At 43.1% G+C, this 13,981-nt stretch overlaps 1 protein-coding gene across 1 annotated transcript in view; it reads left to right on the top strand.

Moving 5' to 3' along the window:
• bmpr2b (bone morphogenetic protein receptor, type II b (serine/threonine kinase)) overlaps positions 1–13,535 on the top strand; it is a 32,518-nt gene extending 18,983 nt beyond the window's left edge. Inside the window, exons 6-13 of the mRNA XM_038716509.1 lie at positions 699–929; positions 3,684–3,798; positions 5,114–5,274; positions 6,460–6,607; positions 6,899–7,035; positions 8,682–8,854; positions 8,934–10,273; positions 11,591–13,535. Coding sequence (XP_038572437.1) covers positions 699–929; positions 3,684–3,798; positions 5,114–5,274; positions 6,460–6,607; positions 6,899–7,035; positions 8,682–8,854; positions 8,934–10,273; positions 11,591–11,844 — 2,559 coding nt within the window. The 3' untranslated portion in view covers positions 11,845–13,535. The remainder of the gene's footprint in view (positions 1–698; positions 930–3,683; positions 3,799–5,113; positions 5,275–6,459; positions 6,608–6,898; positions 7,036–8,681; positions 8,855–8,933; positions 10,274–11,590) is intronic.
• Positions 13,536–13,981: the final 446 nt, after the last annotated feature.

Here is a 13,981-nt window from a genome sequence, read left to right as displayed (position 1 = left end):
CCCCCGTCCCTTTTTCTTTTCTTCTTCATCTATTTAATGTATTTCAGACCAGAGTGAGAGAGAGATATCTTTTCAGGCAGGAGTTGAATTCTGAACGCTGTCCTTGTGCATTATCAAATGCAGACACATGTTCTTTCACATCAGACTCATTGCAGAGAGGGTGGGGGGGGCAGGGACCTGTATTCACAGACAAAACATAGTCCACTGCTTTCACAGGATATTTTTAAGCAGAGGTGGAGGTGGAAATCACACAGAAATAAATGCACTCCTGAAGTCATTCTTCTTCCCATGCAGTCGACTTTTAAAGCAGAATGGTTGGACCTTAATGGCATCCTGTGCTCTGGCTAATTCAGGAAACTAATTGAATGATTTGGAACTGACTTTGGGCCATTTTAACCATTTAACTCTGCTGCTCGCCTGTAATCTAGTTTATTTCCTGTCCTCCTTCTGCCTGCCTAGCTGTCTTTGTTTGTGTTTGGTACCTCTCTTCATGTGTTTTTTATTTTGCCTCTTTGGATTTGTCTCTCTGTATCCTGTCTTATCTAGTATTTTTGTGACATTTCAAAGAAGCACAACAAGAATTATCATTTCTTTTTTTTGTTTCTTGTTAGACAAGTGAGAGCTAAAGGTTTAGAATCGCACACAAAAGAAAGTCTATAAATAGTTTTTTCTTATCCCACCACCTTTCCCTCTTTCAGCTGATTGGGCGTGGCAGATACGGCGCTGTCTATTGTGGCTCTCTGGATGAGCGGCCCGTGGCTGTGAAGGTGTTCACCGCAGCCAACCGCCAGAACTTCCTCAATGAATGCTCCATCTACCGGCTGCCGCTACTGGAACATGACAACATCGCCCGGTTCGTGGCTGCAGATGAGCGGACAGGCCCAGAGGGACGCACAGAGTACCTGCTGGTCATGGACTACTACCCGCATGTGAGTAGTGGGGGGGATCATGGGAAAGATCTGCCCTCCTCCTGGGCAATTCAGCCCCCTTTGTTGTCCACGAGCACAGTCAGCGCCATCCTCAGTAACAAATACTTTGCGTTTCCTGCGATTTCTTCACAATAAAAGCCAGTTGAGTGCTTTTAATGTGAAGTGCAGCAGCAGTAGGAAATGTTGGGTTAGCAGTAACGTAATCCAGCTCTGATATAGATGTGGCAGAGAGGCAATTTTATCACATTGGCTCCCTGGGTAGCCCCATCTCAGCTTTTGTTTGTACTCTGTCTGCGTGTGATGTGGGCCGTTAAATGCCTGCCGTTTCGCTGCTGGTCATCCTAAAGTGCTGCAGAGAGAAAGAGAGCAGTGGTCAAGGAAGAAAATGGGCACATGGGAAAGCAGTGACTACAAGAACTAGACATTTTGGTACAGGCCAACAGATGGAAAAAATAAATAAATTGTTGCCAATAATCTGACGATTCTTTTTTAAAATTCATTGTGTAGTCTAGAAATGTTAGATAATAGTGACATTTCTTTTAATTTAACCTTTATTTTAACAGGAAAGTCCCACTGAGACACAGTAAACTGCTTCAACATTAACCTGGATGTACCTTTTAAACCGAATACATTTGTTGTCAAGCCTTCAGCCTCAAAATTACAAGTCACCTGACCCCCCAGCTGGCCAATGAAAGGAGCTTATTATGCATCACGACCATAACTTTTAATACACGTTGTTATGGAAACACAGTGCAAGCCAGGTCAGGAGACTGGGACACATAATGCATTCAAGTAAATGATGATGTAATTAATTTAAAACGAACCGATGTAATGTAATTTTCTTTGGTAGCGGATGCGCGAATTGTCTTGTGATTGATTTTGAGAGAAAAGAGTAAGTGTGTGTTTGTGCATCAGGGCAAAAACTATAATTGATTATAAAGGCAGATGGAGAAAAAAAATTTATGTCCAGTATAATTTCTGGTTGTTGATACTCATCTTTACTCCCAAGTTCTTACAGCAGAATTGTACACACTCCTGGGTAGTGATGAAATATTGTGTAAGTCAGTTTTATTGTGAAACTCTGGCCCCTCCAAAGGGAGGTCAAAGCACAAGGCCAGCCTTTTATTTATGGCTCGAAGATATTAATGTGAAGATAATCTTTTTTGCACAATGTCAGTCTTGACCTTCTGGGGTTCTCAGCGATGGTGAATTTACATTTCGCTTAGTTCTCTTTAAAGTAAATGTGTGTGAGAAAGGGTTGAACACAGTAGCACAGCCAGAAAGAAAGAAAGAAGTGATCAGACCTCTTTAATGTAACCTGCAGCCTCTCGCCTCAAGCAGAGATGAGGAGCGAGCTACATTAGACACTACTAGCATAACAAATGTGAATGTCTGACTGATCTGTTGGTGGTGAGTTGCATTTTGGGTCATGTAGACGGCAGGTTTTAACAAGGAACAAGAACACATGGAATAGAGCTGCAATGATTAGTCGATCGAAAGGAATAACTATTTTGATAATTGATTTAACCAGCATTTTTCTACCAAAAATGTCTTAAATGTGAGGATTTGCTGCTTTACTTAGTCGTTTATGATGGTAAATGTAGAGTCTTTGGGTTTTGGACTGTTGGTTGGACAAAAGCAGCAATTAGAACTATGGGCTCAGGGAAATTGTGATGAGCATTTTTATATTATAGACCAATTTATAGACCAAACGATTAATCATGAAAACAATCAGCATATTAATCGATAAAGAAAGTAATTGTTAGTTGCAGGCCCAGCGTGGAATGAGAAAGATGATATGCCTGGCTTTGCTGCATCCATTTGGATCCTTTGGGGGGTTTTTTGGTAACTGTCCAGTGTGAGTTTGACAATATTATGGAAGTGCAATGTTAAATCAGTGGAGTCCTTAAATCTTTAAGTTTGAAATAAGCCTGGAAGAGCCAAGCCCCCAGTTCTGTCCAATTAAATCATACATAAAATAACCCAACCAGTTTTATTGTATGCACCTGATTTATACTAGTTACACTGAACCACAAACACACAGACACAACAGACTGTAAAATTCTCACAAAATTGACTTTAAGAGGATTTTTATGTTGTAGCAAGTAGGAAAATAGATGTATGAATAATACAACACAGTGGCAAGGTGTGTTTTAAACATAGTGCTTCAGACACAGAAACACAGTCAGTTTGGAGATTGGGCTCAGCGGTAAGACCTGGCCAGCTTTGATGTATGTTCAACATTTTCATTGCTGTCTCTTGAAACGTGGAATTACTGGACTGTTTTGCCTCTACTCAAGTTAGCTACCTAAAACACAGTCAATTTTCTTCTAAAAGTTTTGAGTTTCCCCCCTACTAGTGCCCTCTTAGCTAACAATTATTAGAATCATGTTTTATTAATGTGGGGCATTTTTAAAATGGGTGGCACTTGCGCAATGTTGGGCAACTCAGACCCACCCGTCTCTACATGTGTGGTTGAACACGTCAACTGCATCAGTTGCTGTTTGTTGACTTGAGTTTGGTTTGAAGTCACAAACACCAAGTCAGCGATTTAAAAAGCTTTTAATAAAATAACAAAGGCCCCCTCTTGTGTCTTTTTATCTGTCAGACATTTAAAGTGATGCAGGTGATTGATTTACACTGTATTCTCCTTCCTCCTCTTCCATCTCTTATTTGTGTCTCATTTCTTGTTTTTGTCCCTCACTCTCTGCACCCTCTTTCCTTCGCTGTCCCCTTTCCTAACGTCCTGTTCAGGGCTCTCTAAGTCGCTACCTGAGCGTCCAGACCAATGATTGGGTCAGCAGCTGCCGGCTCGCTCACTCCGTTACCCGGGGCCTGGCGTACCTGCACACTGAGCTCTTCAAAGGAGGTGAGCTGGAGGACAAACACATACACACAGTTAATTACATAACTGCTAACATTTTACTGAGGATCAAGTTCCAAGGCTTCTGCTTCCATCTGTTACTAAAACACAAACACAAGAATTGTGGTGGAAAATGGGAAAGCTCTTTGTGTGTTTAGTTAGTTTAGATAATTTAGAAAGGCTTTAGTGTGTGTGTGTGTGTGTGTGTGTGTGTGTGTGTGTGTAACACACTATCCTGTCTCACTGCCTGGCACTTGAGCCTTCTTATGACCGACTGAAGCTCCACGTGGGTCTGTTTGTCTTGGACCGCTTTGCATCCCTGCATTTTGACAAACACACACGTACACACTGTGTGCACGCCCAGCCAAGGGTATTTATAGACTGGCCTCTAACTAGCCTCAGAGAGAGAGAGGGAGTGAAAACTGGAGAGAGGGACGAAGTAGGGGGAAGGACGGCGGAGGCAAGACAGGGATTCAGATGACATGTGACCATCCCTGTGGCACAATGAAATCAGTCTTAGGAGACACAAGTGACAAACGAAGCCTCAACTGTTTTATTTATTTTTTTTTCCTCACGTCACCAAACCTCAGCGGTTGAACTTGGCCTCCCTCTTTTCTCTTCTTCAGCACAGATACACATCAAGCTGACTTAGAAGTGAAGAACAAAGTGCACTTTCATTAGTGTGCAAAGTAAACGCCGCTAAAAGAATAAAAGTTATTCTCTTTGTGCAAGCATGCGACAAACACAAGCGGGGGTGTCCATCTCCCTTCGTCCTGTCTAAAGTGATCGGCAGAGCGGAGAAGCGACAGAAGTGAAAGAGAGGCATGGTGTTTGTCAGATCTGTGTGTAGCTGCTAACAGCATAATCTCTCAGGGTTTGGTACAGTCGTCATCCTCCCCCACTCCTCCTGCACATCAATAGCAGGCGGCAGATAACTGTGGTGGCTGGCACAACTTCCAGCGGCCCTCTCCCTCACTGCGCCCTCTGCTGGACGATAAAATACTGCAGGCAGAGGCTACTCTGTGATATGGTCTTAATCCCATTGTTGTAGATTAGATTAGAGGGTTTAGCTGTGTGTTGACAGTGCAGCTGGCTTTGGTGAACAATGAGTAATGAGAGATGGAAAGCTATATGGAAGGATTTTCAGGATGTTATCGTTCATTAGCAAATATGACAAAATACTGCCTGGGTACATTGTATCTGGGAATTTTGGGAGTGCTATGCAGGCTTTAATTTTTAATGAAAGATAAATTTGCCCAAATCTTTTGTCTTGTGTCCTCTCCTGATTCTCTCTTTTGTTGTTTTTTTCCCCTCTTTCAAGATGTGTACAAGCCAGCAGTTTCCCACAGGGACCTGAACAGCCGCAATGTCCTCGTCAAGGCTGACGGCACGTGTGTGATTATTGATTTCGGCCTGTCCATGAAGCTGACAGGAAACAGGCCGGCGCGTCACGGGGAGGAGGAGAATACTGCTATAAGTGAGGTGAGCGTTCAGGAGGAAGCAGAACTGATGTCACTGCTTTAAAAATCTATGCATTCAGTGAAATAGACGATAATCAGAGTAATACAGTAAATCATGACAAATCTGCATCACGATTAACGTAAACATGCTATAATTAGATGGTATACTGAACAATAAACAGAAAGTGAATGGAGAATTAAACATATTCAGTAGGTATGAACATCTCTGCAGAAGTGCAACCAGCTATCTTCTCTTCTGAATTGACACTATATAAATAGAATTAAATTGAATTTTTAGGTGTTAGTTTACTAAAACCGGAAAATCCAAGTAAAATAAGCTCTGTTTCACAACTCCTGCAACTGTCAGAATAAGATGGTCGGAAAGCAAAGGGGAGACTCCTTTACTGCTCCAGGGTGAACTTGTAGCTGATTTATGTGTTGCGCTCTGTAGTGACATCCCCATCACTGCCATGGCAGACTGGAACTGAAACATTTTCACTGACTCAAAGCACACTGTTGCCCCTACTGAAGGTAGCCTACGTGATTGTTGACATTTCAGGTATCAAAACACCCGTGTGAAATTGGTTCTTCTGGCGCACGATTTGGAAAAACATGAATGTTTTTGTCCAACCTTCAAAGTCTGGATTTGAAAGTACAGTGTAACCAGAATTAATTGTTAGCTTTATTATAAATCAACAAACTTGCATGGTGGGCATGTCGTTCAGAATGCAAACTGGAGGACTGAATTAAAGTGAAATAAGTTTCATGGAGCAGAGGATGTGGACTTTGTCATTAGTTTTTTTCCAAAATTAAAGCTGATAACAGCACAGCCCTTGGTGAAAAGACGGGTTAAAACTGGGATGGAGGTATGGTACATGGTATAAAGTAATGAGATCAGTTAGTTAAGAATTAAAATGTTTATCCGTTAGTCGTTTTAAACAAATGCACAAATCAGTCCTTGGCATGAACATTGGTATGTAGTTATCACAAAGAACCCATGGAAAGTTCTTATCTGATGTCCTCACCATGTGGAAAAAGATAAGTCTGTGGAAATGCAATGTCTAACTTTGGAACATGCTGCATTATCACATCATTCCTCCCTTTGCCTTATTTTGTCGTCCTTGCTGTCTTCCCGTCTCGTCTCATCTTTCATCACATACCCTTTCTCATCACCAACACCTCCTTTTATTCCTGCTCTGTAAACCAGGTGGGGACGATCCGCTACATGGCTCCAGAGGTGCTGGAGGGGGCAGTGAACCTGAGGGACTGCGAGTCTGCGCTGAAGCAGGTGGATATGTACGCCCTGGGCCTGATCTACTGGGAGACCTTCATGAGATGTACCGACCTTTTCCCAGGTGGGACAGACAAAGGGACTGTGTGTAGTAGTTTTTTGGCATTGACAGATGAGCTGCATCTCATCTCGAAATGCACAGATGCTTGTAGTATTGTTTTAATGTGTACTACGGTGCCATCTTTATCATAAACAGAAGAATGTGCCCCTCCCTCCCTGCTACATACAGCAGAAAGCCATTAAATACACATTTTGAAATTTATTGTTAAGAAAGCAAATAAATAAGTTTAATAAATATTTCTGCTCTATGAAAGATATCTAAGCCACATCATTTCTCTTCCTCTCCTACCTCTAGGAGAGTCGGTGCCAGAGTACCAGATGGCTTTTCAGGCGGAGGCGGGGAACCACCCGACGTTTGAGGACATGCAGGTCCTTGTATCCAGGGAGAAGCAACGGCCCAAGTTCCCCGAGGCCTGGAAAGAGAACAGTTTGGTATGTTTGTGTGTGTGAGTGCAGAGCCAGAATTCAAATTAAAATACAGTAGTAACCACAGATAAACACCGTCAGCATCTTGTGAAACATGTAACTACAACTTTAATGTTCAGTTATCTGAAAAAACATAGCGGGTTTTCTTTTGTTTTAAGATTTCTTTTTATTGGTGTTATGCTTTCATTAGATGGTGACAAAAGAGGGGTAAAATGTGCACTGAAGGTCACCGGGTAGAATCAAATTATGGACATAGCGGTTCGATGGCGTGTGTCTCCAACCACTAGGTCATTAGGATGCCTTGCATCTTCGGGAAAAGATCTGAGGCCTTGAAGGGCACGGGAAATTAACAAAATTAAGACAATCAGAAATATATATATATTTTAGTAACTGTAAAACTTAATGTGATTGATAAAGTTATTTATAGCCAGAATCCTGTCAATAAAGCTGGGAAATCATCTAGAATAGGGCCGGTCGATATGTGGATACATTCAAATTAAGTGACTGTTTCTGTTGAACAAGTGCATTGACACAGTTTTTGATGGCTATAATCATTCCTTCTGTCCGTGCTGGCCACAAAATCCACAGTCCTTAACACGAGGCTTCATCAGTCTGAGTTAAACATATCAGGTCGGTTTCCTCCAAAGTTACAGTCCCTCTTTATGTTTCCTCAGACTGTGTTCACTTGCTGAGCTGCAGTCGAGAGACTGCAACACAAAAAGGAAATTGGCACAGAAATCTGTGTAATTTACCTGATTTGACAAACACACACTGCTGAAGACTCATACTAGCTCTGGCTGAACTTGAGAATGCATTTTTACATAGAGTTTTACATAGAGTTTTGTCTGAAATCTCTTACATTGAAATTGCCCTACAAAGGGATCTCTTGTGCAGTCAGTGTTCAAAGGAGGAACTATTGACCCTTTGCTAAGCCACGCCCCCCTTAGTGACTGTTGCAAAGCCCGACAAACTATCGGAGCTGTCAGGCTTTTATCACAGCGCTGCCACTGTCTATAACTGCAATCCCTGAAGAAATACTGTCTAATTTTTGGGAACAAATATCTCAGAATGCGGTTGCATTGTGCATTTGAAGGTTGTATTCAGGCTCAACAGGCTCAAACTGACGTGAAAAAATAATGACAGAAGCTAAAGCCTACCGATCAAAGAGTAAAGGTGAACCACTGCATTACCTCAGCATTGAGAAAGAGGACAATATTATTAAGGATTGCACTGTTCCTGTATAGCTGGGTAGGTCTCTGTTCACTATTACAATCTTTAAAAAGCAGAACAGTAGGGCTTTATAACATAACATTCAGTAGTAAGTTAGCTAGCGTTACATTAGGAACAATCCACAGCCTATATTTTCTGAATTTGTTGTAGGTTTTGGAAAGGAGAATAACTCTTACTTCTCCTTTCAACCTCTCTGGGTAGCGAGTGTAAGTCTGTCTTAAAACAATACTGCTACTGACATGGCCATATGTACATTAAAAAAAGTTATTGGTTGTTTATCCTGTCCATACTGGCTGTGAGGAGATCCCTTCCTAAAGTGATTTCACTATAAGAGATGGTGGACAAAATGTTTATACTGTGAACAATGTTTGTGTTGTTTCTACTGCCTCTATGGTTAAATATTAAGACTTTGTGTCCTCCAGGCTGTTCGCTCTCTGAAGGAGACGATGGAGGACTGTTGGGACCAGGATGCAGAGGCCCGCCTCACAGCACAGTGTGCTGAGGAACGACTGGCAGAACTGCTTCTCATATGGGACCGCTCCAAGTCTGTCAGCCCCACGCTCAACCCCATGTCCACCACACTGCACAACGAGAGGTAAGCTTAGATACTGAACCACTTCTGTCACTGTGGTGCTTTCAAATGATCTCTTTAACGTTTTGTGTTTTCCAACCAGAAATCGGATGACGCCAAAGTCTGGCCCGTACACAGACCATCCCTCCACCTACATTGAAGAGCACGAGGGCGTGGCCAAGAACGCGCAGGCTGAAACCACTAGCTCTGTGAGCAGTCGAGCTGGGGCTGGGACCGGAGAGAGAAACAGGAACTCCATCAACCAGGAGCGCCAGCAGCAAGCCAACGCCCGTCTGCCTAGCCCAGAGGGCAGCAGCACCAGCACGGGCCTGAGAGGCAGCCCCTCAGCATCCACCACTACCACCACTATTATCTCTGAGTCCGAGGGACCCGCAGGGGTCGCCACAGTCCCAGTCTGCCTCCACCTGACCCAGGAGGACCTGGAAACCACCAAGCTTGACCCGAAAGAGGTGGACAAGAACCTTAAGGAGAGCTCAGACGAGAACCTGATGGAGCACTCGCAGAAGCAGTTCTGCTCTCCGGATCCACTAAGCCCCGGCAGCTCCAGCCTCCTTTACCCCCTCATCAAGATGGCCAGTGAGGCCTCAGGCACGTCGGACCCCGCTGCGCCCATGCCTACCACCATCTTCCCCCTGCCCAAGCAGCAGAACCTGCCCAAGAGGCCGTCTAGTCTGCCCCTGCGCACCAAGCCCACCAAGAAGGAGTCGTCATCGTCTTCGCTCAGGTTCAAGTTTGGACGCTCAGGGAAGTCCAACCTGCGGCAGGTGGAGGGAACAAAGATGAACATTGGTGCAGTAACGGTCACAAACACTGCTGCAGAGGCTCATCGGGGCGCAGGCACAAACAACACACCTGTTCTACGAGACACGCATGTCAACGGCAGCGTTAACGGCAGCGTTAACGGTCACGCCAGCACTGGGCTCTCATCTATGGCGACAGGTGGAGCGACAGGTTTCGGAGGATCCGGCGTAACTCAGAACGGGTCCGGAGTCCTGAGGTCGGACGACAGTCGTCTGAGCCTCGGCGTCATCACGGCCAGCCCAGACGAACACGAGCCACTTCTGAGCCGCGAGCGAGAGCAGCCCGATCCGAGAGACGCGTCCTCGAGCGTCGCCGCTCTCCGCTCGGCCCGACCCAACACCAACAACAACAACAGCAACACCGGCCACGGCCGGGGGGACGGGGAGAGCGGAGGAGAGAGTGACGGAGGAGAGGAGGAGGGGACCGGAGAGGGAGCGAGCAGGGAATCCACGGGGCCCCCAGGAGAAAGCTCTGGATCGGGATCTGGCACTGCTGAACTCCAGGGGGAAGCTCCGGTCACCATGAGAGGGGAGGCCCTGCTCAGGCAGCCCAGAGCCCGCAGGCCAGAGAGACCCAACTCCCTGGATCTGTCCTTCACAACACAGGACCTGGCCTCACTAGGTGATTTTATATACACCTCACGCAAGAGCAGTTTGTCCAAAGTGTGATTCACATGCTGCCCAAGTGAATGAGGCCTATTGTTGCCTGTTTTGTCTGAACAAAATGTTTAAGCTTAAGGCTGGCGATATTCTATATTTTTGTTATTGTCAACAAATCCCATGAAGAAACCAAAACCAACAACACTGTGTTGATCCGTCTCTCAATTTTCCCACGCCCACCGATTCTTACTGAAAACATAAATCTTACATCACAATCACAAAAATTATAGTTTAATTTTTAAGAAGGGATTACTAATTTCTTAAAACAGCTGGTCACTGTAGTTTTTATCAAACTTTACTCAAACAGGAGGAAATAAGGCATTTGTTGGGGACTATTTACAGCAGCGGATGAATCCAGTTTTTCTGCTGTAGTGAGTATTTGGGGCAGCAGGAATGCTCACTTTGTGTGTGTTTTTAATATTTCAGGGACAACAATGGAGCTCTATGGCACAGATATCAGGCTTCACATATCAGTTCTTGTCAGTAGGATCCATTCATTGTTAGTTTGGCTCTGCACATGGGATTTGTTGACTATAACAAAACATAGAATCTCACCAGACGTGTCCTATACTACACGTCTGGTGAGACGTATAGTAAAATAATAATAACATTATTATTAATTATATCAGGAAAGGGGCAAGAGTCCTTATTTTTTGGGAACCATATTAGTTTTTTTTTCAGGGCAGCAGCAGAGGACCACATCTGTATGAGCTCTGTTCCTCATGTGTAAATGTATTTAAGTGCCACAATAAATCACATTTATAAATAAATCACACAATAAATCACATCTTTGTAACCCTGTCCCAGACAACAAACATACAATAACTCAATAAATCACTTTAAGTTGCTTACTTTGGACACACAGGGGAGACATTTCCTCTCCTCCACTTGTTTTTTAATCATCCGTGTAATCTCAGCCTGGGTTGGGAGGCTACAAATCTGTGTTATAAACTGGGGTCATGGAGTTGGAAAGAAATGGTCATGTACCAGGTAGGGAGGGTCTAACAAAATTATATTGTTTGTTTTATGGGAAATGTAGGTGTTTCTTGAAGCTTTACTAGGGACTCAAAGTCATAAACAAAAATAATATATATATATTATTATATTGTGTCTCTTGTGAGTTCCCCAACTTTATGATAGTGTAATACTGACTTGCTGGAGTGGCTTTTTAAGGACACATTGTCTTGCATGTATACCTGCAGGAGACTGGTTTGAATATGTTTCACTGGTGTAAAACTTTGCCACAAAGTACTGATCACTGTTCCTTCGTGTTTCCCAGGGGAAGGCTTGGTACAGCCGGATGGAGCCTTTGGGACCGGCGATAAGATCAAGAAGCGTGTGAAAACGCCTTATTCCCTGAAGAAGTGGCGACCCACCACGTGGGTCATCTCCACAGACACCAGGGGACCGGAGGTCAACAACAACGGGTCCGCCCGCGGTCAAGGTCACAGTCAGAACCGGCCCAAGTCCAGTTCAGCCATCTACCTGCGGGGGGGGAGCTTGGCCAGCGAGCCTGGAGACACCCATGTGTGAACTCAGACCCTCCGACAAGACTGGAAAAAAAAAAGACAAAGAAAAAAAAGAGAAGAACCAGAGAGCATGTGGTTTCTGTCTGTCGAGCTCTCTGCTCTGAATCAGCAAGAGGAAGCTATGGAGTGTCTTGTGAACAAACAGTCGAGTCTGATCATGTACAGTAATTAGGTCTGTCTCGCTCCTATGTGTCTTTCTGATGATGGCATTGCTTTAAATGGAATCCAGCTATGCAGCATTCTCACCCGCTTCTCTTTCCTGTGTTTTATTAATCCTCCCTTTGTCTGTTTGTTTGATGTTTCATCCTCATGAGCATAGCAATGTTTTCAACGGATTTTGTAGTTGTTTTTTTTCCTTTCTATTTGCACTTTGAACCGATTAAAATCAGTGTTTAGAAGTCCTGTCTGTTGCGACCACGACAAGAAGCGAGTGGTCTCTAAACTTTTGAAAGGCGATGAATAACAATCAACACTACGAGCGCTCTCTTTCTCCTACTTTGCTGCATCAAGCGAAGTTCAGGAGCAGGCTCTGTAAAAGAATCGACGGTCTTAAAAGACGGAACAAAAATACTTATTTTTATTTCCTTAATTTGTATGCAATACAAATTTTGTCTTTTTTTCACTATGTATCCATTTTTTTTGTATCATAATTTTTAATTGTGCAATAGGATGTAGCTTTTAGATGCTTTCGATGTTTTTATTGCTTCCATTATTTTGGTCTTTGTTTTATCCCATCATTATTTTTGATATGTTAATCTCTGTTGCACTTATGGATAGTCACAATCGTTTTGTTAACAATCCAGTATACACTATCACACCCACCCCCCCTCCCGACTCAAGAGGAGAAAATGGGTGACAATCCTCCTCTCTTTCCTTCTTCTGTGGACTATTTTTAAGGGGCACAAACACTAACAATCAAATCCCATCTGACTGGAAAAGTGATTTTTCATGATACACCTCTGCTTGCACAATTTCACCAGGAATGGCTCAGACTCTGGGGGTCTTTTTAACGCTACAATCATGAGAATCGAATCTACGGAGGGATCTGTTACAGTGCCCGACGCAATGGCTGTACCACCATCACGTGACCTCACTGTGGACTGTGTGTTTAGCTGTCTGTATGTGACTGAAAAGACCAGAAACACAAGAAAGCTCAGATTCTGCTCTTTGAACTCTGTTGGAAATCACACATAGTCACACACAAAAAAACCCAAACCCCTCTGAAGCACGCTGGATATTATTTCTGCTTATTGTTGTCTCATCCCGTGATGTTCAAATGACTGATTCTGTGTGTGTGTGTGTGTGTGTGTGTGTGTGTGTGTGTGTGTGTGTGAGTGAGAGGGAGAAAGAGGGTGTACACGTATTGTGTTTTATCAGCAAGAATTAGAGTTATCTGGGCCTACCGCTGTACAGGCGTGCTGAAATGTCATTGTACTCATTCTGTATTTTCAGCGCCGCTTCAGGGCATATGAAAAGATCTCATTTATGTTTTTGTAATCTGCAATTTGTATGAAAAAAAAACATGTATGTGTATTGCATTGATATTTGCATCATTTTTATGGAGTTCTGTTTTGCATTCAATGGACACGGCCTTTGATTCCATTGCTATGCGTCTGCTCGGTACAGTTTCTGTAAACATTTTCAAGTCAATATGGAAGAAGCAATTCTCAATAAATGTATGAAATAACTGTTGGATTATATCTGTCAACGGCAAGTCTCTTGGGACCTAATTGGAAATCGAATCACAACATAAATATCGTGATAATATCATATCATAGGGCCTCTGGTGATTCCCACCCCTAATAATTGTCACGATAAATGTCTTTCAAGTTTAAAGGCTTTTTTGTTTTTTTTCTCCTGAGTGAAAAGTTGCACAAACCAGACGGTTAATTGTGGTTTTAAACTATTTAAGTTTATGGTCAGAACATGACAAACACTTGCTAAAAAGTTAATCAATTAACAAATCCGAGATAGAACATTCAAAATAACAACAAAATAAATAAACAAAATAAAAATCTTAATAGAAAAACTGAACACTAATTAGTTTATGATTCAAATGAATTGAATCAAACATTTATTGAACAAACTTATATTGTTATTGAGGAAAATTATATAGCGATAAATTAAATGTTTTATTGATA

This window comes from Micropterus salmoides, unplaced genomic scaffold (assembly GCF_014851395.1).
Source record: "Micropterus salmoides isolate LMB-PRFRI ecotype aquatic unplaced genomic scaffold, ASM1485139v1 Ms_hic_scaffold_1, whole genome shotgun sequence".
In the NCBI taxonomy this organism is placed as follows: domain Eukaryota; kingdom Metazoa; phylum Chordata; class Actinopteri; order Centrarchiformes; family Centrarchidae; genus Micropterus; species Micropterus salmoides.
Note: the sequence above shows the minus strand (reverse complement) of the source record. Positions and strands in the feature narration are given on the sequence as shown.